General features: G+C 38.8%; 1 protein-coding gene across 20 annotated transcripts; it reads left to right on the top strand.

Moving 5' to 3' along the window:
* The first annotated feature begins 4 nt into the window (after nt 1-4).
* Nucleotides 5-25,139, top strand: BCLAF1 (BCL2 associated transcription factor 1). 20 transcript variants are annotated; one of them, XM_042016234.1, is made up of 15 exons: nt 737-922; nt 5,726-5,864; nt 6,909-6,982; nt 7,993-8,085; nt 8,957-9,074; nt 9,946-10,851; nt 12,284-12,955; nt 13,066-13,235; nt 15,905-16,010; nt 16,913-16,997; nt 17,685-17,860; nt 19,002-19,182; nt 22,718-22,864; nt 24,418-24,627; nt 24,770-25,139. In XM_042016234.1, the coding sequence occupies exons 5-15, from the start codon at nt 8,971-8,973 to the stop codon at nt 24,773-24,775; spliced, it is 2,763 nt and encodes a 920-aa protein (XP_041872168.1). In that variant the 5' UTR covers nt 737-922; nt 5,726-5,864; nt 6,909-6,982; nt 7,993-8,085; nt 8,957-8,970; the 3' UTR covers nt 24,776-25,139. The 20 variants fall into 20 exon arrangements, 19 of the variants coding, with proteins under 19 accessions (XP_041872171.1, XP_041872160.1, XP_041872174.1 ...); XM_042016231.1 differs by having other exon boundaries at nt 738-922; nt 8,951-9,074; XM_042016237.1 differs by lacking the exons at nt 737-922; nt 5,726-5,864 and adding an exon at nt 5-153 and having other exon boundaries at nt 8,951-9,074.
* The last annotated feature ends 647 nt before the right edge of the window (nt 25,140-25,786 follow it).

A 25,786-nucleotide genomic window follows, 5' to 3' on the forward strand; every position in this document is an offset into this window, starting at 1 on the left:
TAAAGCGCCGCGGCACCGCCATCTCCCTGCCGGTGCGCGGAGCACCGGCTGCCAATGCCGCTGGATGCCGAGCCGCTGCCTGGGCTGCGCCGCGCTACGCACACAGCTCCTTCCAAGCGACTCCTGTGCATGGATGCGCACCCCGCCCCACAGGTAACCAGGCAACGGCCGGAGGGGCCCTGCGCCTCGCATCTCTTCGGGGAACGAGAGGATACAAGGCGGCAGCTTTTAGCCGCGGTGGTGCGGGGGGGAGCCGGGGCCACGGCGGGCGAGACGTGAAGCTCCCGGGCGTGGGGCACACACAGCTCAGCGGGGGCGGGCGGCCGGCACACGCCATCTTGCTTGCGGACGGCTACCCGAAACCAAGATGGCGCTCAGGCGTTGAGCGCGGGGCTGGCGCTTCCCCGCCCACAACGGAAGTGACGCTTCGGAGGCAGCAGCCCCTCGCCTCTCCCGCCCCCCCTCCCCCCGGTGGTTTTTGCTTTTCCCCGCGGGCTTCTCGTCTCTTCCTTCGGTGAGACGGAAAATGGCCGCCCGGTTGCCCTAAGAGAGCGGGGCCGCCGGGAGTTCCGCCTGCCAGGTGAGGGAAGGGCGGAGGTGAAGGGGCTGCGTGGAGGTTTGGCGGGGCGGTGGCCCCGGGTTGGGGGGAAGATGGCGGGGGGAGTCTGAGGGGGGAGCAGTCCGGCCCCGCCCCGCCCCCCCGACCGCGCGGTGCTCGCGCGCCGTGCTGTCCCGCCTTCCCCCGCCGCGTGACCTCGGCGGTCCGCAGCCATTATCCCGATTATCCCGCGCCAGCCGACGGGAACGGGACGGGAACGGGCGGTCGCCGCCACCGCCCTGAGGTGGGCACCGCTTCCCGTGGGAGCCGGACCGAGCCGGTGTCGTTCCTCCCTGCGCCTGGACGGCGCCCCGGGAAGCGAAGGTAGAAGGGGAAGGGGCAGTGGGAGGCGGCAGCGGAGTTGCCTTGTAGCTGTTCTGCGGCTCCCGGAAACCTGGCGGGATAAGGGTGGGGGGGGGGGGGTGTGGGGAATGGGCGGCCCGCCGGCCCTGTTGGGCCTCCGCCCCGGGTGTGCGGCCTGAGGGAGGCAGGAAGGCCCCAGGGGATGTGGCTGTACGACGCTGGTTACGGGAATGTTAAATTTCCCCGTTATCCCTGTGGGTGTGACACTGAAGAGGGAGACGGTGCCGGAGAGAAAGGATGCTTCCCGGTATTGGATCAGCCTTTACGGTCGTTGGAGGAACTTCCCTTCGAGTATGGCTGTGGTTCAGGCGCTTGTGCCTGAAGTACCCCACGCCTCCCTGCGCCTTTCCTGCCCGGATTGCAGATGCCCACAAAACCCCATGAGGGGCCGCAGTGGGTTTTATGCCCTTTGCTGAAAGGGTCTATTGTGTTCCCAGTGTTGATCATACTGTACTATGCAACCATTGCAGGATCGTTCCCGTTATTTCTCCTTTGCTTTGTAAACCCCCTACTTTTCGTCTTTAATTCTATGAAAATCAGATTCTTGTTTTGTGTGTCACGTTGATCCTTTACGAAGTCAGTACAGCTTATCACTTTTTTATCTCGGAGATCAAAGTTTTGTCCTCAAAGGAGCAGTTAAATTTTACTACAGAAAGACGTGAGGGCATGCAGAACAAAGGTGCACCTGACGCTGCAAGTAGTCACTGCTTAAGCAATGCAAATGTATAAAAATACCACTTAGAATAGTTGTTCTTGGTGTGGGAGGGATTGGTTAAACAGCGTGGAGTTGCAGGAAAATGCTGTCTAGCTGTTGTCTTTCTCCTCCCTCCTCCTCGCCCTCCTCTTTGATAATCACGTTGTTTTGGACAAAAGTGGGGCAAATGAGAACGGGGTAGAGGCTCTGGCACTGAGGTGTGCTCCAAGCATGCAGCCTGTGGCAGGGAGAGTAGGAATTTCGTCCTCCCACTGGTCGCTTTGGATGCTGAGTGGCAGGCCGTGCTGAATGGCCAGACGAGGTTTGGTGCGTTAGATACATCGGTGCTTGGAGCGCGAGTGCCTCTCTTGAGCAAGGCTTTAGTAGGCTCAACCGTGGGGAGCAACTTCTCAGGTGAAGGCTGTGGCTGACAGAATCCTGGGGGCAGGAGGTAGGAGCACGTACCATGGAGAGGGGCCTGTTTGCATTGAGGAGGCAGAAAACTTGATGCAATCGCAGGAATCTAGAAAAAATCAGCAGGGAGCTGTTTGGAGCTAGGGTGCAGATATTTGGATGGTTTATATTCAGGCTGGTTGTCAAGGAGAGATAATGCTGTAGGGTTTGTGGAATGCCAGAGAACATTTGGGGTTTGTTTATAGGTGGTGGAGGTAGGTGAAGGAAGCTACTGAAGAAAGTGCTCTGTTTGTGTGAGAGTTTCTCCCAAAGGTATTCTGAAAAAGTGCGTTGCTGGCTTGTTCGTTGTGCTGGCACTGGCATTGTGCAGCTTTGTGGTAAATGGGATCTGGGAGGTGATGTGCCTGAAAAGGCAGCTTTTGTCCGGAGCAGTTTTCTTATGGATCACTGCTGCAGCCCACCAAGCACCTCTGAGAGTGTCAGTCTGGAACAAATGAGGGCGGGAAGATTGCCTTTTCTGCAGCAGCAATTCGTGTAGTTCATCGCAGAGATTGTGGAAACCACCGTGTAAGGGCGTATGAAAACACAGTGTGTAAAACACACGCACAGAAATAACAAAGACGGTCCAAAACAGTATGTGTCCAAAAGCAGCTAATTCCTTTTTGCGTATGCACACATTTCTTAGACACTTCGGTTTCTTTGTTTTTCAGTTAGGGGAGAAACATGGTTTTGTTTGCCAATAGTATTACATAAAAGACAGCTAACAATCATATGATGGTTTTGCAGAGGTGATTTTGCTGTTACTAGGATGCTGGTTTTTGACTTAATTTACAGATATTTTGTGTTATTTTCTATATAGAAATTAATGAATTGGGGGGGGAAAGTGCCTTTGTATGTTTTACTGTTTCCATTATATTTCCAGCATACGAAATGGGGGAAATAATGCTTCCCACCTCTTACTGGTACATAACAAGATAGTTTGGGCAAATTTGCCGTGGAATCTTAGTATTTGTAGGAATCCAAATCATTGGTGATCCAATTAGGATGGATTTAAGTGACTAAGAAATGCATTCTATTCTTAGGTGTGATGTGCCACTGCTACAGTTGTGGACATTAAAAAAAAAAGAGGAGGGGGGAGGTAGAGAGTGGGTAAGAAAGCACAGCAGATGTGCAAGCATTGAATAGATGGCTTACAGTTCTGTCTCATTAAGACTGACTTTCTTTATTTCAGTGGGTGTATTATGAGAAACTATTACAAATTCTGTGGAATTCTTTGCAGACTGTCCTATCCCCTTTTGTGTTGTCATGGTTGTATAATCGTCGCATCTTTTGAAGCTTGAATCTCTGAATGAAAACACATTTTGGCAACAGCTTGTGAATTACTTAAACAAGATTTTGATTTAAATCTACCTGACAGCTCTCAAGTAATGTTTAAGCAAGAGAAATACAAACTACTAAATAGCTGTAAATGAAGGGTAGCTAAAATAATGGAGCTAAGAGGAAGCAGTATTTTGCTAGTGTAAGTGGGTATAAATGTCCTAAAATGTCTTAAGCTTACATGTGATATATAATGTGTAAAATGGCTTAAGAGATGTGTTGTATGTACAGTCTGTGTACTCTTGATAAAACTCCAACATCAGCAGTGTAGTGAAGACTCCTAAAAGTAATATATAAAAGGAGCTAGATACCATTTTCCTTGTCCTTTTCATTTTTTTTATTAAACCTAGCAAATGCTAACTGTGTCACTTCCTCCTTACTGTGTTGCATGTGGTGGGATAAGCCTGATTCTGTTGTGTATCTTGTTTTTGCTTGATGGTCACACTTGCTGGCCAAGATTGATTGAAGACAAAGATCCTGTTGTATTTTTGGTTAAGAAACTTTTCTGAATGTGATTCAGTAATTGACAGGTGGTGGACTAGCCAATTTCCAGAAACAGTCGTGGTTTCTGTATTAAGTCTTGGTTGTTTGGGTGTGTTTGGTTTTAGTTATTTTGACTTTGTGTGTTTATTTTGGTGGGGTTTTGTTTGGGTTTTTTTGTTTGGTTTCTGGTTGTTTGGTGTTTTGTTTGTTTTTTTTTTTTTTAAAGCTGATTGCAAGTACTGTTAAAAAGCTTAAATACCACCAAGTTTGTTGCTTCTGAAGGCTATGCCAAGCTGGTTTCAGGGAAGCTTTGAGTTTGTGGTGCTGCCAAAAGAAGCAGTCCTGCCTGGCTGCTATTTCAGTTTCCCTGTGTTGTCCCAAGTGTTTGTGGGCTGTGTAATGAACCATATAAAAAAAATTTATTGAAAGCGATCCAGTATGTGGGTGCAGAAATACATAGACTGGCATAAGGGAGATCATCAGGAATGTGAGGAAACACAGGATAGGAGAGATGGGACTGTTTCTTTAAACTAGCAGAGCCACCTTATTCTGTGGAGCTGCAGCAGCTTCATTTGTGAAATCCAGATTTTTTAACATGGCAGTGAAATAGTTGAGAGCCAGGCATTTCCTTTCAAGTATTTAGGGTGGAAAGCAAGGGAAAAAGAAGCTTGAGTGGAAAGGAAGTGTGTGGATTAGAGCCTTGGCATTTCAGGCACAGACCATGCTCCTAGCAGTCGTGGTCCTTTCTTAAAAATGCTGGGTGCTGTTGATGACACCTTGTGTCACATTGTTGATGCCCACCCTTGGCCCAGTGTGGTTGTCCTCTGAGACAGCGACAAACGGTGTGTAGAGCTCTTTTTCATTGCTCGTTACTCCTTGTGCCCTTACTTGACCTGGTGTAGCCACTCCAGACTGGCCATGAGCAGGAAGAGGCTGTGAGTGATTTCATTTGCTGCTGTGAACCAGGATGTTGTAGGTGTGATGCTCTGAGGAACGTGTACTTTTTCTGTGGAAGTGTGCAGCATGCAGGAGGTTACTGTTACAGACGGCTGTTTTCCTAAGTATTCCTGTTACTACCACAGTTCTTTCCTAAGTGAGATTTGATGAAGGTTAATAAAATTGTAAATTCTTGTATATTGTAAGAATATTTACACAGACCAAAAAAATCCTAGCTATGTGATCTTTCACTTGTTCCTAAGTACGAGTGTTGTTTGGATAAGTGGGTCTTGTGTGTCAGGGTTTGTTTTACCTGTTACAATTAAATGGAGACAAAAGCTGCAAATAGTTAAATGGTTTTTATTCGGTAGTTACGGCTTTCTATTCAAAGTACTTTTTTTAAAAAAATCATTATATCCATACTCTTCTTAAAAAGAATTAAATGGGAAAAGGGTAGCAGATGTGTTTTAGCTGCCAGGGTTGGATATGGTATAGCCAGTGTCTCGTTTAAAAACAAAGAAGTGTGCCTATTTTTCACCTTTGCTGATTGCTAGAAAGGATTTCTGAGACTGCAGAACTGACTACCAGTGTTTGAGTTATGGTAATTTAAGATCTTGTCTTCTGCTTAGAGTTTTTAAAAGTGAAGTAACTATCTTGTTCTATATCCCCAGGATCTAAAGACTTGTCTAAATTAGGATTTTTGATTTCAGATAACACAAGTTTAAGTCAGAAATATAGATTATTAAGTATTCATTTAAAATCTTGGCCTGAACTTGAAGTTTGTATTGCTTTTTCTGTACTAGACTTTTGAATGCCTTCGTTACCCTTTACTGGCTAATACCATCTCGCCTTTTGTCTAGACAAAATCTGAAATGGTCCGATACACTACTGTGCTCCTTCGGAGACTCATGCTTGCTGATGATGAGAAGTAAAAACTTAATCTTAATAAAGCATATATTTTGTAGAAATTGGAAATATCTTGGTCACTACTAGTGAATGGTAAGTGGACTTTTGAAAGCAGTGTTTATGAACACAAATGCTACATTTCCTCTTTTAGATGAAGAGAACACCTATGGACAAGTGTGAAAGTGTCCTTTAGGAGCAGTCAGTGTCTTACGCCTTTGGATTTAATTAATTGAATTGTTGAGCTGCAGAATTTCTGGAGATCCAGCATGTCTGTAGTGAACTGGGATAAAATTCCTGTTTTGTTGCTTGAGTGGAATTGAAAAAGGTGCTTAGTGTTGAGTTAGACTACAAATGTACATTGTCTTAAGGCTTGGAGGTAATTAAAAACTGGGGCCAGTGAAAAATTCAAACATTTGAGACTGGTTTTTTTTATTACAGTTATGCTTCCTTTCTGCATAACTGTAAAAGAGCTGGTTTTTGAAGATGTTGGCTCTTTAGGTGAAATCATATATGTATGCATTTTAAACAAGAAGTTATAATAGAGTAAGGCTTCTGTAACTATTGCAAGAGAAACCTTAAGATAAAGCTTTCACTGTTGGCCTAAGTTCTCATCCCAATTTTTTTTTCCCAGTAAGATGGCTCTAGTGAAGTGCAAAGCTGTGTGCTAGAGCTCAGACTGGTCTAGCAGTTTGCCACTGTCCTTTTTGCCTCTCTCTTTCTGGCTACATGCTGTTATTTGCTCCATAATCCAGCTCAGTTTGGCCCTTCATTAAACCACTTTGATAACCTCGTTATATGAAAGTGGTTTCTAGGTATCAAGAGCTGGTCACTGGAGGACCTGAAGGCTGTCAGGGCTGTTGTGAAGGTGAGGATAATGTGTTACACAGCCCTGTTACCAGGGCTGATGAGGAGTGGTCATGTGTGGAAGGGGAGTAGGATTTGCCACTTGGCAGTGGCTGGCTCTTGAGCTGCTCCAGTCTTAGTGTGCACCATCATGGAGTCCAAGAGTAAATTTGCTATTTCTTACGTGTTGTCTTTTCATGATAAACAGATTAATGTTCGAACCCATTTAAGCAAAAGGGTGCTGCCTTTTAGCGAATGTTCATGTCTTTGACAGTCTCACTTTTTGTTCTATAGGGATCAGTATTGCTGAAAGCACAAATAGAGAGTTTTGAAATAACTGCTTCATTGACACCAACTAACAGTTGGAGGTAAGTTTAGCTTAATTCTTCTTTGAATGTTCTGATTGAACTCAGCTATTGAAAATTCAATCTTCTTTCGCTTTCCTAAAATTCATGCTTGCAATAAGAAGCTGCAGTATATAAAACTGTCTTGTAAAGATCAACTGTACTTGTCATACGTAGAATGCAAATAATTTAAAACTGAGATTGTATTCTATTATAGACATTGTACATCTGATGTTTGGTTTGATAATTACTTGTAACAGAAAAAAGCCCCACCGGGTTTTGTTTTCTGTCACTCTTGGAAAATGGGTATGTCTTAAACAGTTTTACAGGTCTAAATTTATGTTGCCTATAAGTATTGATCCTAAGAGATTACAAGATTACATTTTCTGTTAGTTTAATTGAACTCAATGAATTAGAAAATACCTTTTAAGTATGGGTTCTGCAAATTTGCTTTTTAGTGGAAAGAGCCAGTAAAAAAGAGCGTTCAACATAATTCTTCTTTGCCAAGGTAAATAGTTTTTTCTGGGTTACATGGAAGGCTAGTTTAGGTTCATTTTTTTCTGGGTTAGCTTCAGATGAGGTTACATCTCTGAGGCCATGCAAACTCTTGTGGAGAAAGTCATATGGGGCAGGAGGAACCAGTTGATGGGGAAAAGTTGGTCTGCTTTTCTCTTTCAGGTTCTCTTAGATGTGTCTAAATTCTCTGTAATTTTGTTAGCTTTAAATTAAACTCTAATGTTGTTTTTGTCTTTACATAATTGAAATACCACCCAGGTAACGAGAAATATTATATAAGGTACCTTGTGACAGGAAGTGCTTGTTGTGTTGAGCTTTTATTTTTGATATAGTAATTTTAGGCCTTAAAGCCTGTTTGCAATACAAAAGGTAAATGTTTGTTTTTTTCCATTTCTGTTTTAATTATTATTAAACAATGATTATTGAGCATTCGGAGGCCTGAAAATGTGTAGTTGCTTGTTCATAGTTTGTATTCAGGTTGTCTAATGTGACACTTTTTTTTTTTTTTTTTTTTAAAGCTGGGCAATTTCAAAAGAAAATGGTAATGGGTCAAAGTTTTTATTAATTAAATTGGGGATTTTTAGCCACTGATCCGAAAAGAAAAGGAAAAGGTGTGTATTTTTTTATGGTTAGCACTAATTCTAAATATCTATTATGACTGTACATAAGAAGAAATGATAGTTTATTATTAATTACTTTCTTTTAGTTCTCATTGATTTATAATCAGTTGTAGTTTTTTTAGTTTAATTTGTGCTGAAGCATGTTGAATCTTGTTGCAAGCCATATTGTTTAACTAATTGTTAAAATCTTTAAGTTGGCCATGCATTTTACATGTAGACTCAAAAGCAAAGTTAATCTAAAAAGATGCAGGATGGGCATCTTGAGCAATGAAAATTCGGATCAGAGTGAGTAGCTTTAGTACATGTGGTTAAGAGAAGTAGTACCTATGGGTCAAACTAACAACTGCTGGGCCAAATACTTCAGGGCTTTTCTTTGCTCATGTAAAAGGTGCATTATAGAGGACTGTAAAGTCCTTCCGGAGAAGGAACAGTGCATTGGAAATGCAAGGGAACTACAAACTACACAATAGCTAGAATTTTGTTACACTATATTAAGATGTCCAGAGTTACATTATTCTTCCCTTGATTTGCAGAAATGGTTCATTTTCTGCTGCTTCCTCTCCTACAGGATCCGTGTGCATTTGAATCTGGAAAAAACCTTTTACACTTCATCTTTTCAGAGAAATTGTGTACACTGCAGCAATGTTAAATTCTTTAAAATGTGGTTGAGCTTTTAATTTACTAATAAATGTACTTATATTGTCTCCAAAGCTCTTTTTGTTTAGCAAATGCTATTCTACTTTCTAATAGTGTCATTTTAGTATATGCAAATTTTGTTCATTAATTCATTTACATGGACTCTAAATAGTTGCTTCCATTTTTTCCCCCTCCTCTCATTGCTTTTCCTTTTGGGAAGGAATAGATCTACTGGCAAAAATGGGTCGATCTAATTCTAGATCACATTCTTCAAGATCAAAGTCCAGATCTCAGTCCAGCTCTAGGTCAAGATCCAGATCACATTCAAGAAAAAAGAGATACAGGTAAGTTGACGTCTTACTGCATGAAAAAGTGATTTGGTATGTTAGTTTTTGTCTGGAAAATGTTTTTCACTTGCATGATGCTATGGCAGAAGTGAGCCTGGGATCTTATTTCATTTTAGGTAGTAGGTAAACCACTTTGAGTGTAATTTCTGTCACTTTATTTAAATTTTTTTTCCCTTTTCCTGTATCTCAAGAAAACGTCAGAATGCTAATGGTTCTTCATGATTTCTGGCCCTTTTGTTTCTTCCCTTCCCCTTTTCATTATGTTTTTTTCATCCAGTCTCTTTCCCTGTAATTTGTTCTGTAGTTCTCATTAACCTTTTCATATCTGAAGTAACTTAAGGCTTCAGTAGATAAGCTTTGCTGTATCTTGCCTTCTCAGTTGCCTCCAGCATTTTCCTCATCTTACTAGTGGACATCACCATCTCCAATAAAATAAGTGGGTCAGTTGAATGTTTACTGCCTCAGCTGCTGCTGTCCACAGGCTGGCATATTAAACTGGGGGTCATGTCAGTCCTTGTTCCAGGCTGTGAACTGTGGTGGTGGCTGAGAAACTGAACGCCATGCTCCAGAGTGGTGATAATCTTTACTAAAATGGCAGGGGAGGCCACTGAGACTGATAGTGTCTTAATCACCTGATGCTAAGTTTCATAGTCCTTAGCAGTATAGATGTGTTTGTTATAACTAATATATTACAGAAATAATAAATAGAGATTGTAGAAGTTACTTTAAGACCAGGAGTCTGCATGCTTTACCATTCTGACTGCATTTCATGTTATGGAACTTTTTTTTCTTTTTCTTTTCCTTTTTTTTTTTTTTTTTTTCCAAATTTTTCAGTTGTCAAATGTTAATGCTTGCTTTTTAATTTTAGTTCTAGGTCTCGGTCAAGGACGTATTCCCGATCTCGGAGCAGAGATCGTGTTTATTCTAGAGATTATCGCAGAGATTACAGAAATAATAGAGGAATGAGACGTCCTTATGGTTACAGAGGAAGAGGTAGAGGGTATTATCAAGGAGGAGGTGGTAGATACCATCGTGGAGGTTATAGGCCTGTCTGGAACCGAAGACACTCCAGAAGCCCTAGGCGTGGCCGCTCACGTTCCAGAAGTCCAAAACGAAGGTCTGTGTCTTCCCAGAGGTCCCGGAGCAGGTCTCGTCGATCTTACAGATCTTCCAGGTCCCCAAGGTCCTCTTCATCACGTTCTTCATCCCCATACAGCAAATCACCTGTCTCTTCCAAAAGACGTGCGTCTCTGGAAAAGCAGGCAAAGAAAACTGAAGGGGCTCCTTTGCAAGACAGTCCCTTGAAAAATAAATCACAAGATGAACAGAAAGATACATTTGAACATGACCCATCAGAGTCTCTTGACGATTTTAACAAATCATCAGCAGCTTCTGGCGACATTTGGCCTGGCCTTTCAGCGTACGATAACAGTCCAAGGTCACCCCATAGTCCTTCTATTGCCACCCCACCTAGTCAGAGTTCATCTTGCTCTGATGCCCCTCTGCTTAGCACAGCCCACTCAGCAAAGGATACACCTCAGCATTCCCATTCCATTCAGCATAGTCCTGAGAGATCTGGCTCTGGTTCTCTTGGAAATGGTTCTAGCCGCTATAGTCCTTCTCAGAATAGCCCATTGCATCATATCCCTTCGAGGAGAAGCCCTGCAAAGACAATCCCATCACAGAGTGCCCCCCGTGAGGAGGCTCGAGTGCGGTCATTTTATCCTGAGGGCAGTGAACAGGAAACTGCAAAAGGTGGAAAGTTTATGAAAAGGTAAGGACCAACTTATAAGCCTACTGTTGCCTCTTAAAAATTCTAATCTGTTCAAGAGTTTTGTCAAGATCATCACTGTACCTTGGAAAATGCATTATGGAACTCTAGTAATACTAGTCTGGTTGGAATTGAACTTGAAAAATACATATACCTTTTCCTGCTAAGATGCTTCAAGGTCTTGACTGTTGGCTGTTAGAGATAGGGACATGTATCCTTGAGGAAGAATTGGTTTCTGCTTTTCCTTTATGGTTTATTTTCTTGTACTCAATTTTTTACTGTTAAGAAAAATCTTAATTGAAATAGTGCATATAGACTTGCTGGCTTGATAGTGAACTCTGTTCAGGTATTTCAAAATTTTAATGCTTCATGTAGTTTCAAATGCAGATATTCTGGAAGTCTAAAAATGCCGATCTTGTGCAATAATTTCTTTATGTTGACATAAACAGCATCAGTTGCTAATTGTGTGGTGCAGTATGACAACTGATGTCTTGAATTGCATTACTTGTCAAAGAGGGTAGGTCTTGGTATTCTTGGAATATAAATGCTGTTGGTGAGAAGGAAGTTCAGTGTATGTTTTCCAGGGAATGTAAAATTCTTCAATTTGTTCTTTAAAAAGTTTGACATAGTAATTTTTGAAAGTTGTAAAAATCTTACTGGCATTAGGCTGTTCCTTTCTAATGTGACTGGTGCTCCAGTGTATTTCTTTAAAAACAGATTAGTGAGAAGAGTTGTGACTATGCTATATACGCTTGACTGTAGGCTTTTAAATCAATTTGTCTAGTCAGTGATTTATTATGTAAAAGAATTACTGCTTAGGAGATCAAAAATACAAGTTCTCTTGGATTAGATGTGTTGGTGAATGTATTAGAACCTGTGTGAACATAGCATACAGATCAGGCAGTGGCTGAAATAATAATTGGTGTGTTTCTGTGTTTAGGAGAGCTGCCTTCTAAGGGTTCCCTGCTTGTACACAATATAGTGAATGCACTAAGCCTGTGCCAGATTGTGGAATTACCTTAGTAATGTGCAGGATCTTGAAAATAATTCACTTTTTTTATGGTACTACTTCAACTCTTTCAGTAAAAGAAGTGCAAAAATTAATTGTGGTCTGAATTTTCAAACTTTATGTGAATTTGATGGAAAAAATTACTAGTGTAAGAGAATGTGAAACTGGGTACTGATTAAGAAAACAAGCAAGTAAATTTCTAGTCATTCTACAGATAGGCATTATATTCTTCACATGCCTCCATTAGTGCATAAATGACAGTGGATACAGTGTTAATGGTGTGCCAAGCATTGCATGCTGAAATTAATTGCTTGGAGGAATGTATTTTCATCTTCTTCTTGGTGTGGGATTGACACGAAAGAGGAATGCAAGTGAACTGGAATGAATGCAATCCAGAGTTACCAGTCTCTTCTTTGCTATCCACAGGTACACAGATGAAGAGTCTAGAGTATACCTGCTTGATAGGGGTAATACCAGGGAGAAGGAGGCCCAGAAGGAGAGAGGATCAGAAAAAGGGAGGACAGAGGGAGAAAGGGAATGGGAGGAACAGGAAACTTTAGATTTTTTCGTTGATAAAGAGACTGGGAAGGAAAAGTTTAATGACTCTGAAGGGGAGGACACAGAGGAGACAGAGGATTACAGACAGTTCAGAAAGTCTGTCCTGGCAGATCAGGGTAAAAATTTTCCTACTGCATCTCACCGGAATGCTGAGGAGGAAGGAACCAAATACAAATCTAAAATGTCAATCAAGGGCAATAGAGAGAGCGATGGATTTAGAGATGAGAAAAGTTATAAGCTTAAAGAGACTGGCTATGTAGTGGAAAGGCCTAGTGCAACAAAAGATAAGCACAAGGAAGAAGACAAGAGTTCTGAGAGACTAATGATGAAGAAAGAAACTCAGTCACCTGAGCAGGTAAAGTCTGAAAAGCTCAAAGAACTCTTTGATTACAGTCCTCCTCTACACAAGAATCTGGATGCGAGAGAAAAATCCACCTTCAGAGAGGAGAGCCCACTTAGGATCAAAATGATAGCCAGTGACTCCCATCGTCCTGAAGTTAAACTCAAAATGGCACCAGTACCTCTTGATGATTCCAATAGGTAAATTATTCCGCTTTACAGTGTGGTTCTCCAACTGCCTGCAGTGTTGCTTGTATTTATTTAAACTAGTGCTTTCTTTGTGTGTCTCTTTTGTTGTTGATGCATTTTAGACCTGCTTCCTTGACTAAAGACAGGCTGCTTGCTAGCACACTTGTCCATTCCGTCAAGAAGGAGCAAGAGTTCCGATCCATCTTTGACCACATTAAGTTGCCACAGGCCAGCAAAAGCACATCAGAGTCATTTATTCAGCACATTGTGTCCTTGGTTCACCATGTCAAAGGTATGTATTTAATTTATTGTACTGGCTACGTACAAATCTGACAAGTTCATTTAAGCCTATTTGCTGCTTCTAGTAAGGGAGATTTCAGGCCTCTTTGAATGTTCATTTACCCAGACTTTCTTCCTGTTGAGGTATGCATGAAAATAATTAGAAAAATAATAGGCACAGAAACTAGGACAAAAAACCCATGAGCGGTATAGAGTATAATAGCAGGTATTCTATGTTTCTGGATAAAATTTTGAGCCTAGGTAGCATAGAAAGTTTGAATTTCTGCAGTGTAGTTTAAACATACTACACCAATCAATTTTTCTTATTTTTTTTAATGACTCTAACATAAAATTTTATATTAAATGTTGCAGTGTGGGTTGACAGATCTCTTTTGACTGTAAATACAATGGCATTCCTTTTGGAGCACCCTAGAGGTCATTTCCAGATTCTTAATAGAAGGGTTTTTTTTTCTCAGTAAAATTTAAGAAAAATTATATATTAAATGGTAGTAAAGTTCATGGTGATAATATGTTTTATTCCTATATGACAATATTTTCAGGAATTTCACTTACAGAAATTTGGCAGTGGCTAAATAAACCTCCATTAAATGAGTTACATACTAATTATTCTCTGGTATAACAACAGTAGCTGTTTTATATAAACACCAAGAAATACCCTTAACAAACCAAGCACAATAAAAGTCCTCCCCCAAAACCACTGAAATCCAAACCTAAACCATCAAAGTAGATATATTTCACTTAAGTCGTAAATCCTCTCAAAGTTTTTTGATGGGAAAATAGATAGTTCCTAAAACCCCCTGGGGATGTCTGGAGTGTTCTTTAAATGCCTTTTTTTCTATAGCATTTGCTTTATTTCAGTGGACTGTTTTCTTGCTGTTGTGTTAAATGTAACTGAGATAATATAAAGCTGGTGACAGTAATTTTGCCGTATCATCTTAGTAAAGGAGAAATATGGAAATACTTAATTAGGTACCAGATTCAATGAATCTGTCTGTAAGCATTGTTTTTACAATGTGTTAACTTCTAAAATTGCTGAGATTTGCGTGCTAGAAATATGTGCTGACATTCAGTTAAAAATCTCGTTTTGTTGACATAATTCAGATTACTAAGGGAAATTATTTCCTTCTTACTGAATTACTTATAAAGTAATAGCAATAATGGACTATGATGATGTATTAGATAAAAAGAATTATTGGGATACCTGTTTAGTGTATAATGATTTGTTGTGAATGTATCTATTTATTGATATATAAAGAAATGTAAGACTCAATCCAGTGAGAGCTTCTGTAAATTTTTGCTTATATGGTACGTATGTAGCTGTAGGTGAAGATACTACTTCTGGAACTCTCACATGTTGATCACAGAACAGACTTTTTCTGTAAATTTTTGTATGTTGAATATTTGATAAATTTAACAGCCTGTCTGGTCAAGTTACTAGAATATGTACAGTTACGGTTGTTTTTGAAAGCAGAACATCTCTAAGTTTCAGATTTACTGTGGTCTGTGATCAGAATTTTTGTAACTTTTTTGACAAACTGAAGTTATGTTCATTATTGGTGTGATGCGACCAGTCTGAACAGCTCTTTATTAATGTAGAGCTGAAAATGCCCAGTGATGTTTTCTTTTTCATTGTAACTAGGTCCTGGAATGTGTTTTGAAATGGCAAAATCCATGTTACAAAAGTAAAATAGCTGTTGAAAGATACAGATGCCAAACAGGCAAAGTTGAACCTTCTGTCTTCCTGGCAAAAATGGCATAAAAACAGAATTGCTAGCTCAAATTCCTGTGTTTGATGGAATTATGATTGAGGCACTACCCTTGTAGTGGCCGTTTCAAGTTTTAATGGTTGGTTATGAGACAAATGCTGGATGCCGGGCGGTAAGTTGATACAGATGTATGTTGACCTGTTAAGCAGATAGCTTGCTTCATATGTAACATTTCATAGCTCATGACTTTATGTATTTCTATATTACATTTAAACACATTTGTTGAGCTGGTTTAAAAACTGAGTTTTGCTGTGGCTGATTTAACTGTCTCTGAAGGAAGGAGAAAATTTGTCAGAGAAGTTGTCAAGTTTGCCAAGATGCCAGATGCTTAAATGAATTTATTTATGCATAGGTGTGTTAATTGTATTGTTTATCATCACAACTTCCAATTAAGAAATTGTATTCCTTTAAGAACAGACTTGCTAGGTCATTCATGTAGTTATTGCAGTGTACATTACTTAAATGTTTTCACTAATTCTTATTTTAAGTTATAGATGAGATGAATGGTAAAATGTACTTGCTGCAAGTATTCATGACTCAAAAGTAATTTCACTTTCTCTTGTGGGCAAAGTATAAAATAACTGCTTAAGAAATTGCTCTTTCTCTATTATTAGAGGAAAATGTCATTGAAAATGAGCAAGTCCAATCAGTAAATGATGCTTGAATTAGATGTGATACAGTCATGGCATAGTAGACTTGCAGTGATGCTGTGTGCTGTTATTTTGTTTGGGTTACAGAGTGTGTAAAAATAGGGAAAACGCCACATTTGCTTGTCCTGATAAATTTACTGAAAATACTGTGGGTTTTGCCTGCTACTTGCCTTTCTGTCAGGAGTAAAATATGTGTCAGTTGAATTAAACTAATGAAACAGTGTTTTTCCTATTGTAACCAACAGAGCAATACTTCAAGTCAGCTGGAATGACCCTAAATGAGAGGTTCACTGCGTATCAAAAAGCAACTGAAGAACACTGCACCCGACAAAAGAGCCCAGAAATACATAGGTATATGCTAACTGCATATGCAGATGCTTTGTGTTTCAGATAATGTCTTCTGATATTTCTTTTGAGAACCCAAAATACCTTTTCTAATCTGTATGAGGTAATTTGTATAATTACAAAATAGAAAAAAAAACCCTTCTGTAAAAGAGAACTCATCTGAGTCAGGTCTGGCTTCATCTGTGGTTTTGTGACAGATGTCTTCTCTACCTCTGTATCTCATTTGGGATATATTTACTTTTCTCACATGCAGTGCTCAAATATTGAGGGGCATATGTCTTGAAGATGAAAAGAAGCCCTGTACATGCATCTTTCTTCTTCAGTGTGAAATGTTCCATCTCATACTACTTTAGTTTTTGTGTGTGTTAATTTACAGCAGTTTTTTGAAAAATCTGAGAATCTAAAAGGTAAGAAGGTAGGCATGCAGATGTAGTGTTTGATCATGTGCTCTGGTTTTATGATGCAGTGGACTATATTTGTGTTGCATGTGAGGCTACAGTATCCAACTTTACAAGTTTTCTTGTTAAGAACTTTTGACTTTACAGCAAACTATCTTAGGTGCTGATGGTTTCTTGGAGGGGGTGGGCTTTCAGCTGGCTACATATAACTGATCCTTTTGAAAGGAAGCATTAAACATTTTTTTCTGTCTTTCAAGCTTTACTTAAAATGTGAAACATCAGTCTGCCTATTTTCTGTATTTGTGTTTTTAGCATAGTTCACACAGAACAGAACAATGATTTTTAATTTTTAGTCTGCTTCTATATTCTGGTGGTGAGGTTTAGTAATGCAAAAAGTTTATTCTGCTGTAAAAATGCCTTGTTTGTCAGTTTTCTGTTGAAATGAAATGTCTGAGGCTGTTAAAAGTCATGTACAGGTATGGCAAGACACTGCTTTTATTTTACATTTAGGAGGATTGACATCTCTCCAAGTACCCTGAGGAAGCATACCCGTTTAGCAGGTGAAGAGAGAGTCTTTAAAGAAGAAAGTCAAAAAGTAGGTTCTAAGTAAATGTCCTGTCTGTGCTTCTAAACTTACTAAACTTAGTCCCCCTTTAAATCTCAACTTCATCTTTGTGTTTTCTGTATAAAATATAAAAATAATTTGTATTTATTACACCTGGAGTACTTGCATTTAGAATTTTTTTTCCTTTGAGTAAAACATGTTACTAAGAAGCTGATTTATGTAGCATGATTTTGTCATATTAACAACATGGTATGTAAAGTCAAGTCTTCTCCCATGCTTCCTTTCTTCTTGCATGTTTCTTGACCACTAAGCTGCCCAAGGACAAAGAGTAGGTTTGGGGCAGAGGGAAGTACCAAGATGGTCAGTGAGTGGTGTGGTTGAACTGCAAAGGTGCTTGTGCTCTGTTTGAAAACAATTCACCAGAAGAAATGAATACTTAATTATCTCCCCAAACCATGTATTGTGGTCTGTATTGTCAAAAACTAGACACCAATTGGCTTGGTGGGAATGCTTGTTTGAAATGAAATTCTCAGCTGTTCTTTTTTTTAGATGTAGCCATTGCATGTAAAGGGTAATGTCAGTTTGTGTGCTGAAGTTTGTTGAAAAATAGGTAAATTCTATCTTTTTATTTCAATTGATGCACAACTTGCCTTTTCACTGAGATTGTCTTGATGTTTTATTTCAATATTTCGTTCCAAAATATATATTTGTTTACAGGGAGATAAAAAATTAAGGTGTGATTCTGCTGATCTTCGGCATGACATTGACCGACGTAGAAAAGAACGAAGTAAAGAGCGAGGAGACTCAAAGGGTTCCAGGGAATCCAGTGGGTCAAGAAAGCAGGAGAAAACTCCAAAAGATTACAAGGATTACAAATCTTACAAAGACGACAGGTAAATATTTGAAGTCCCTATAGAGGATTTTAGCTTCTAATTAGTCTTTTGTAATTGTAAGCTTAATTGCTTTCAATTTTCAATGTATAATGGAACATTTAATTTTAAACAATTAAAATTATTTGTTTTACAGCAAATATGTATTATCTGTCTTTTACACGGCTTATGGTGGATGAGGACAAAAACTTTGGAATAGCAAGCTAACACTGAAAAAAAAAATGACAAATTAATCTGTCCTATTATCCAGGCTACATCAGGAGGTTGGACTTCAATGCAGTACATTTCTATAAACAGTTTGTGTAAGAACTTTGGTTCGTTATGCTTGATTCCGCACTTTTTCAACTCATAACACCCAGAGTATGAGAATTTTACTGATACTTAGGTTTTAACATGGGTGAGAAGGGGAATTTTTAAATTTTTCTCTAAAGCCAGTGGGCTGTTTTAAGAAAAAAAAAGTTAGCATATCTCAGTGGATACTGTGTAGAAGTGGTAAGAATTACTTCAGGTATGACCTTTCTTTGAATAGAATGTTAAAATCTTGTAAATTGGGTCAAGTTAATACCACTATGGGGTTACTAAAAGTTTCGCTGTAGGAGTTTTTTCCCTGCTTTGTATTGTATATAAAGTGAATTTTTACTTACGCTTCCTGTTTCCCATTTACTTTGACTCTGGTATCCACATTTTCTTCCACTGGCTAATTTCCCTACAGCCGGCTGTGTAGGGAAGCCCATACCATACCTCTCAACAGTGTGCAAACTGAACTGTGTCAAGTTACTGTAAAAGTTTACCTTGAGGGTTTTTTCCCTTTAAATTCTGTTTTTCTGCCTCAGAAGAAAGGCAGATCTTAAAAGTAACAGAATCTCTTCATGACATCAAAATCTAGAAAAGCTGTATTTTACAGTTTGCAGACTGCTGCTTTCCAACTGCCAGCAATAATAAGCATTAAGTGCACTTAAATGTGTCAGAGGAGGCTGGAAAGTGGAAATATACTTCGCCTTAATATCTCAAATATGTAATGTGTGACTTTATAACCAGAAGGGGGTTAGTTTTTCATAAAATCTAGAGACTCGGTTTAGTATAGCATGTTACAGACTATCTAGTATGTTTAAAATAGCACATAGTGTTTTTTTTTATTTTTCAGTAAACAAAAAAGAGACCAAGACCGTGCTCGGTCCTCCCCATCTTCCTCCCCATCTTCTTCCTCATCCAGTTCTCGAGAAGAAAAGGATTGCAAGAAAGAAAGAGATGAAGAGTTCAAAACCCACCATGAACAGAAGGAATACTCTGGTTTTGCAGGAGTCAACAGGCCAAGAGGCACCTTTGTAAGTTTTTCTCCTGTTCTTCCCCCAAATTATGAACATTTCACCAATGGTGGTAGTGTAACAGAGAAAACGAGGGAGTGTTGCAGTGTTTCATGTTAGGCTAGACTTACTTTTGAGTTCTTTATGTGAGGTACCAAACCTGAAATATTGAGTCTTTTTTTTTTTTTCCCCACCCCTCCCCAGTAGCAGTTAAATGATGTGTAAATATGCATTAGCCTGACATTAGAGATCCTAGCATAAGGCTGGAGAAAAGCATTTCTTGATTATTCCTTGCTCTTCTCTAATAATGCTGTTTCCTAACAGGATCTGAAAATTTAGTGTTCTATAAATTTTAAATCTTGGGTCCTGTTACCTCTTAGCTCCCTGCAGCTTGTTTTTCCTTCTCACTTTGGGTTTGGTTTTGCCCTCCTTTTTGTGTAATGCCTGCAACTTGTTAAATAGAGAATGGCACATAATTAAAAATCAGTGTCAAACTTGAAACAGCTGTATTGAGGAGATGGTATACTTGTTATTTTTCTGTTTCTTTGCTTTGGACTAGCCACTGGGCATGAAAGCTCATTGATTCACCTCCAGAATGTATTTAAGCATTGTGATTTGGAAAGTGGCATATTGACCACTATAGTCTTCAGAAAGATCTTAAACTTTCAGATTCCATGTTAATGTAGTTATTGATATATAATTGGGAAATGTCGAAGCATTAGGAAAAACTAGGAATCAATCAAGAAGGCCTTGAAAAAGATAAGGAGCCCTTAAAAACACCATACAACCCCCAAACCAAAAGAAAAAAAACAACCCACAAATAGACACCACACACTCACCCCCTAAGACCACAGCAAAACAGACCTCCAAACTACAGCTAAACACATAAAATAGTGCAAGTTCTGTGTAGGCTGGGAAAAACGGTTTTACATGATAAGTAGGAGTAATTTCATACTTCAGTATTAATTCCTTAATGTAGCCTGTAATTCAGATCAAATAATGGTAAAATGCGTTGTTTGGTACAAACGTTTAGTCATGCATAAAATACATTTTGAACTACATAAAAGGGTGTCTGAAATGCATGTGGCATGTGCCAACACCTGAGGCTTGAATCTTCCATCTAAAAAACCGTAGCTACCTAGAGGAAAATTCAAAGTTGTAAATTTCTAATACTAAACGTGCATCATTTCCTCCTTTCTTCTTATTTTTTTATATAGTTATGCTATGGAACTATGTGGCATAAGTATATAAATCCCTGGATGGTGTAGGCATCAAATATGACTATCAGCACAATTTCTAGCCGTATAAAATAATGGCACAAACAAAACAGAAGTTAAACAAAAGGGAGCTCAAAACTCCATCTGCTCAAAGAGATTTAGTGGGAGAAAAGTCCTTATTGGTTGAAGCCTTCCTGCTTTATAAAACCGGATTGTATCTATTGTGAAAGAGATGCTACTTCACATGCACTTGAGGTAGATGAGAACTGGAAAGTTAAAAGACTTCTACTCATTTAATTGCTAGTGACTGCCAGTTCTGTCTACGCAGTGATAGCAGGTTAATGTTCCCTAACAACGTTCATGGTCACACACAGGCTTTTGGGACAAAGTGTCTGAGCAGGTCAATCTAAATAGGCCAGCCCTGCTGACTCAGATCTCCACTTTAGTGATACATCTTGGATGGTATCAAAAATAACAGACCAGGTAGCGTAGGAATGTGTTTGTAAATACAGGCTAGTAGTGGCTGCATTCCAGTGAATACTGCTTTGCTTTTGGAGTAAATAAAATGCTTTGGTTGTGAATCCTTCTCCTAACAGGAAGCCTTGGAGAATGTAGCAATCTCCCCTATCCAGCAAGCTAATGTTAAATCAGCAATGTTTTTTTCACTAACTCCAGCTGATATGCAATTCTGTTGGATTCTAGGCTTCTCATACATAAGCATCATGAGTAGTTTTGAAATATGAACACAGAAATAAGTAGAATTTTTCAATGGCAATGTCATTAGTATCCATATCTGAAAGAATTCTGTGTAGCAGCTCTATTTAAAGTGAGTTTTATAGAGAAAATATACTCTTGGGGTTTTTTTTGTGGTGGTCTTTGTAATGAGCAAGCCCATGAAGATAACACCATAGTAGATTTTATGTCCTGTAGTTCTTTACCTGAAAGATGATTTGGTAGGGAGAAACATTAATAAAACGGTGAGGAAAAGTGTAGATGTTTTTCTTAAAGGGAATCTGATCACAGGACCGAATACCAGGAAACACTGATACCTTTTTTTTTCCTCTTTTTAAATCCTGTCATAATTCTGTCTGCCCCCTCCCCCAGGTTACTGTTTGTTGTTCCCTAATTTTGTAAAGCTGTTGGAAATAAAAAAAGTGTGTCGTATTTCCTCCCTTATACAGTTAGTCTATTGCTTTCCAAATGACTCTCCAAGAGTATTGGATCGGTCTTAGGAGTCTTCTACAGATTGTTTTTCAGTCTGTTTGATTTCAGAGTAATTTTAAATCTGTTCAGCATAAATTCTGCATCAGAAGTTTCGGAGTTTTGTGGAACTAAGTATGCATAATACTTATCTTTTGAGTTAGTTAATTATATACATTTTTTGGTCTATGTTATGAAACATGCGTATTTTTAACAAATTAGTTTCCAGTCATGTTTTTGTACTATTACTCCGAAGATGCAGTTCTGTGTTTTTAAGTAGGTTATTTGTGGAAATTGTGTTCTGTAGTAACTGCAGTTTTTAGCAGTCTTATCTTCCCAAACTAACCTTTCTTCTCCCCTTGGATGAAGAATAAACTCATTTAATGTTTTCTACAAGCTAAGTATTCACATGCTGAGATAACTGTATGCATTACTACTTAGTGTATTCTGAGTTTAGGGTGGTTTTTTGCTGTGTGGCTTTCTAGCCTAACATTTTAAAACCCCAGTAATTCATTATAAAGAATTTTTAAGACACTCTTTTTCACTTCAGGCATTGCTACTCTGCACAGTACATACCAATGATTTTTTTCTGAATAAAGAATTTACTAATTTGAAATGTAATTTGGCCTAAGGATACACTTTTTGAATCTTAGATAAAAATGTTTGAGTAACACACAGTGGATATACTCCCTTGAAAATTGCACTGTTAGTATGTATTCTAGAATCACCTTTTCATAACTGATACACTTGACTCCATAAATGACCTTTCTTTTCCTCCTGACAGTTTTGTCCCTGTTTCAGTCTAGTTTTCCCCTTGTTTTTTTGTCTGTGAACAGCTTTAGAAGCTTCTTGTGACCTTTTGCTCCAACACATTGGTTTACTAGCAGTCAAATTTCTTTTCACTGGTTGTGGGTGAACTTATGCCAAGAACTCAAATGTGTTTCAATTAAGTTTAATAGAATCATTATTTCAAAATGAATGCTTGAATATATTCCTTAAGGTAGAGTGTGAATTTAAAAATGGTTTTCCACTTGCAGATACTGTAATTAAGCACAGAAAGAGTATTTTCAGTAATAGAGAACTTGAACTCTACTTTGTGGTGTTATATAAATGGATTAAATGACATCTTGGTTAATCAGTTTCGAATTAGGGGCAGAGGAAGAGCCAGAGGAGTCTTTGCTGGAACAAATACTGGTCCCAGCAACTCAAATACTACTTTTCAGAAGAGACCGAAGGAAGAGGAATGGGATCCTGAATATACCCCAAAAAGCAAGAAATACTTCTTGGTGGGTGTGGAGAACTCGATGTCTTATGCATGCTTTTGTTTTTTCAAACTTTCTACAAGTGTAGAAGTAGCATGCATGTATGGATAAGGGACTGCAGTAACTGTGAGAGTATCAGGGTGGCTGTAGTGGTTGGTTCTACTTATCTTTCATCTTTCTGCAGCAGGCTGGCAGTAACTGAGGCCTAACATGGAATTTATCTCCAAAACTTTCATCAGGGAGTGGGGAATAAGGCAGGCTCAGACAAGATTTGTTAAAACCAAACTTGAAACCAAAAAGACTTGTGCTGTGTTTTCCTGGATTTACGTCTGTATGACATTTGAGATCTTGTCTTAGTTTGGTCTGGAAGTCTGCAAAAGTGGAAGATCAGAAAAAGCTGACAGTACTTGTGGATGTACATGGGCAGACTCTGTTATGAGCAGTTTTCTGCTCTTAGCTGAGCAGCGTGATAGTCATAAGAAAATCACCACAGTTTTGATGCCTTTTTCCCATCTGGATTATGAAAGGAGGACCGTTGATGTAACCATTCTAAGTAGTGTAGCACAATGAATGTGTGGCCTCTGCTCCAGTTATTTCCGTAACAATGCAAACTTTGAAGGATATTGTTTCATCATTGGAAAATGATAAGTAGTGAAGATGGGACCTTCTCCTATATCATTATAGCTTGTTACAGATATGTTAACAGGTAACTAAGAAATGATGCAGTCCCAATTTGGCCGTTTGTCTAAGGAGTTCTCTGTCTTTCTACACATATCTAAACTTTCTGATCTGTAAACAGATGTGATAATCTATTCATTATACTAGAACAATCAATTGTAGCTATTAAACTTGAATTTCTAAAAATATTTTAAATAAGTCACCCTTCAACTACTTCTGTGTAATTAAACTGCATTATATGGGTGTGATATGTGTTTAATAGTTCAGACTTCTTTCCAAATCACAAGTGAAAAAAAAAGTATGTTGAAGTAAAAGTACCTCACCATTCTAAATATAAACTTTTTTTATATTAAAAAATGGTCTGTAGATTTCATGCAGTGCGTGAAATGATTGTCAGAACTTACTGAACTATGTAAGGCTCTATTTGGTAGCAAGACAGCAAACTTTAGGCTTATTAACCAGAGAAACTGAACTATTGTTTGTTAATGTTAGATTTAAACAGTTTAAACTTAATTTGCCCTACGTTGTGCAAGTGAGGCAGGTTTTCTGAAAACTGCCTGCAGTTACCTCTTCTTACGAAGTATAAAGAACTCCCTAGAGCTTCTTCTTTTAAAGTAACGATTTTTCCCCTCAAAACTAGTAATTTTTAATTCTGACTGAGTGTAAGTTACAGACAAGTGATTTGTTACTAACATTTGAGTAGATCCACAGCAAATAAGGGCTCTTAAAACAACTTTATTGTTGTGGTTTTAGTTACAGCATCATGCCTTTTAAGAATATACCTCATAATTACGATCTGAAGAGAACTTTTAAACAGTTACATTATTTTATAGAGTACTAACATTAAGGAGTACATTTAAGAGGTGTCTAACCTTACTCTTTGTCTGGTGTTATTGTAGCATGATGACAGAGATGATGGTGTGGATTATTGGGCCAAAAGAGGAAGAGGCCGTGGTACTTTCCAGCGTGGCAGAGGGCGTTTTAACTTCAAAAAGTCAGGTAGCAGTCCGAAGTGGACACATGACAAATACCAAGGGGATGGGATTGTGGAAGATGAAGAAGAAACAATTGAGAATAATGAAGAAAAGGACAGACGCAAAGAGGAAAAGGTAAATCATTCAGTGAATTGCGGATTAGACAGTTCATCTTGCAGTATGCCAAGTAATTGGATGCATGTCGGGATCACTTTAGCAGATTCCGGAGTTGGGTTATTAACAGTTTACAACAAGACTGTTTTCTTTCTTTCCACAGGAATAACCTGGAAGAAAGTTGTAGCTGAAAGAGCAGCTCTTGCACCACCCACACAACATTTTTAATATGTTTTTTTGTTGTCAAATGAATGTAAGCATTTTACTTAAATTTTACTGTTGGAAAGTAGTTTAGAGAGATTGTTTTTGTTTTAAGCCTTTAGAAAAAATCATGATATAGTAAACTATGTTAATGATCGTACAGGTAGAAAGTAAAATATTTGTAACAACTTTTAAGAAATTTTACTGTTTGTTATATGCAGTGTAATTCTGCTTTGTCCAAATATATGGTCAAGTACAACTCTAAAAGTTTTGATTCTCCCCTATGTCTGTGTTTTATTCTGAAGTAAACTTACAGCTCTGCGCACCTGAAATCTTGGAGCAGCATTTTTTACTGATCACTACTTCTCTGTTGCCTTTATATAAGAATTGTAATTAAGGGTAGTTATCCAGTCACAGTATAACCAGTTGTGCAAAATGCTGATTGTATGTTAGTTCACAGGAATCAGGTTTACATAGTGATAAACCTGGATTCTTATTCCACTCTGCAAGAGTGCAGCAAGAATGTTACTTAAGCAGTGAAATCGTCACTCTTCATTAGTAGCCTAAGAAATACGTATGCGTATGAAGACTACAGTGAATTTCAAGTATATTCTTTGATAGCTTAGTCATCAGCAGAACACTTAAGTTAAATTGGTGGAAGTATCAATCTAGCTTCTTTTTTAGCAATTTCTTTTACAGTTAGTTAGAATTCTCTTTAGTTTTCTCTATGTGGGCTTGCCTATCTGGGTATATAATCTGGCAAGAGTGAGTCAAACACATGTACAGCATTTAAGTTAAAATGAGAGGGCAGGGCAGTGGAAGGTGGGAGGAGAGAAATTAAACAAAACACCACAAAAATCCCTGGAAAAATAAAGCAAGGTATGTTAAAACCTGAATTGGTAAAGGTAGTTCATACATACCAGAAGTGTGAGAAATGAAGCTTAATCTTATTTTCTTCAACACTGATTTCTAATAGTTG

This window comes from Corvus kubaryi, unplaced genomic scaffold, assembly GCF_017639235.1.
Source record: "Corvus kubaryi isolate FWS band 111438036 unplaced genomic scaffold, C.kubaryi_AGA036_p1.0 split3-73, whole genome shotgun sequence".
Lineage (NCBI taxonomy): Eukaryota > Metazoa > Chordata > Aves > Passeriformes > Corvidae > Corvus > Corvus kubaryi.

Coding starts and splice junctions, on each gene's coding strand:
- BCLAF1 (XM_042016237.1), top strand. CDS start 8,971: ATGGGTCGATCTAATTCTAGATCACATTCTTCAAGATCAAAGTCCAGA. Junction 12,956..13,065: donor CCTCTTGATGATTCCAATAG/GTAAATTATTCC, acceptor GATGCATTTTAG/ACCTGCTTCCTTGACTAAAG. Junction 13,236..15,904: donor CTTGGTTCACCATGTCAAAG/GTATGTATTTAA, acceptor TGTAACCAACAG/AGCAATACTTCAAGTCAGCT.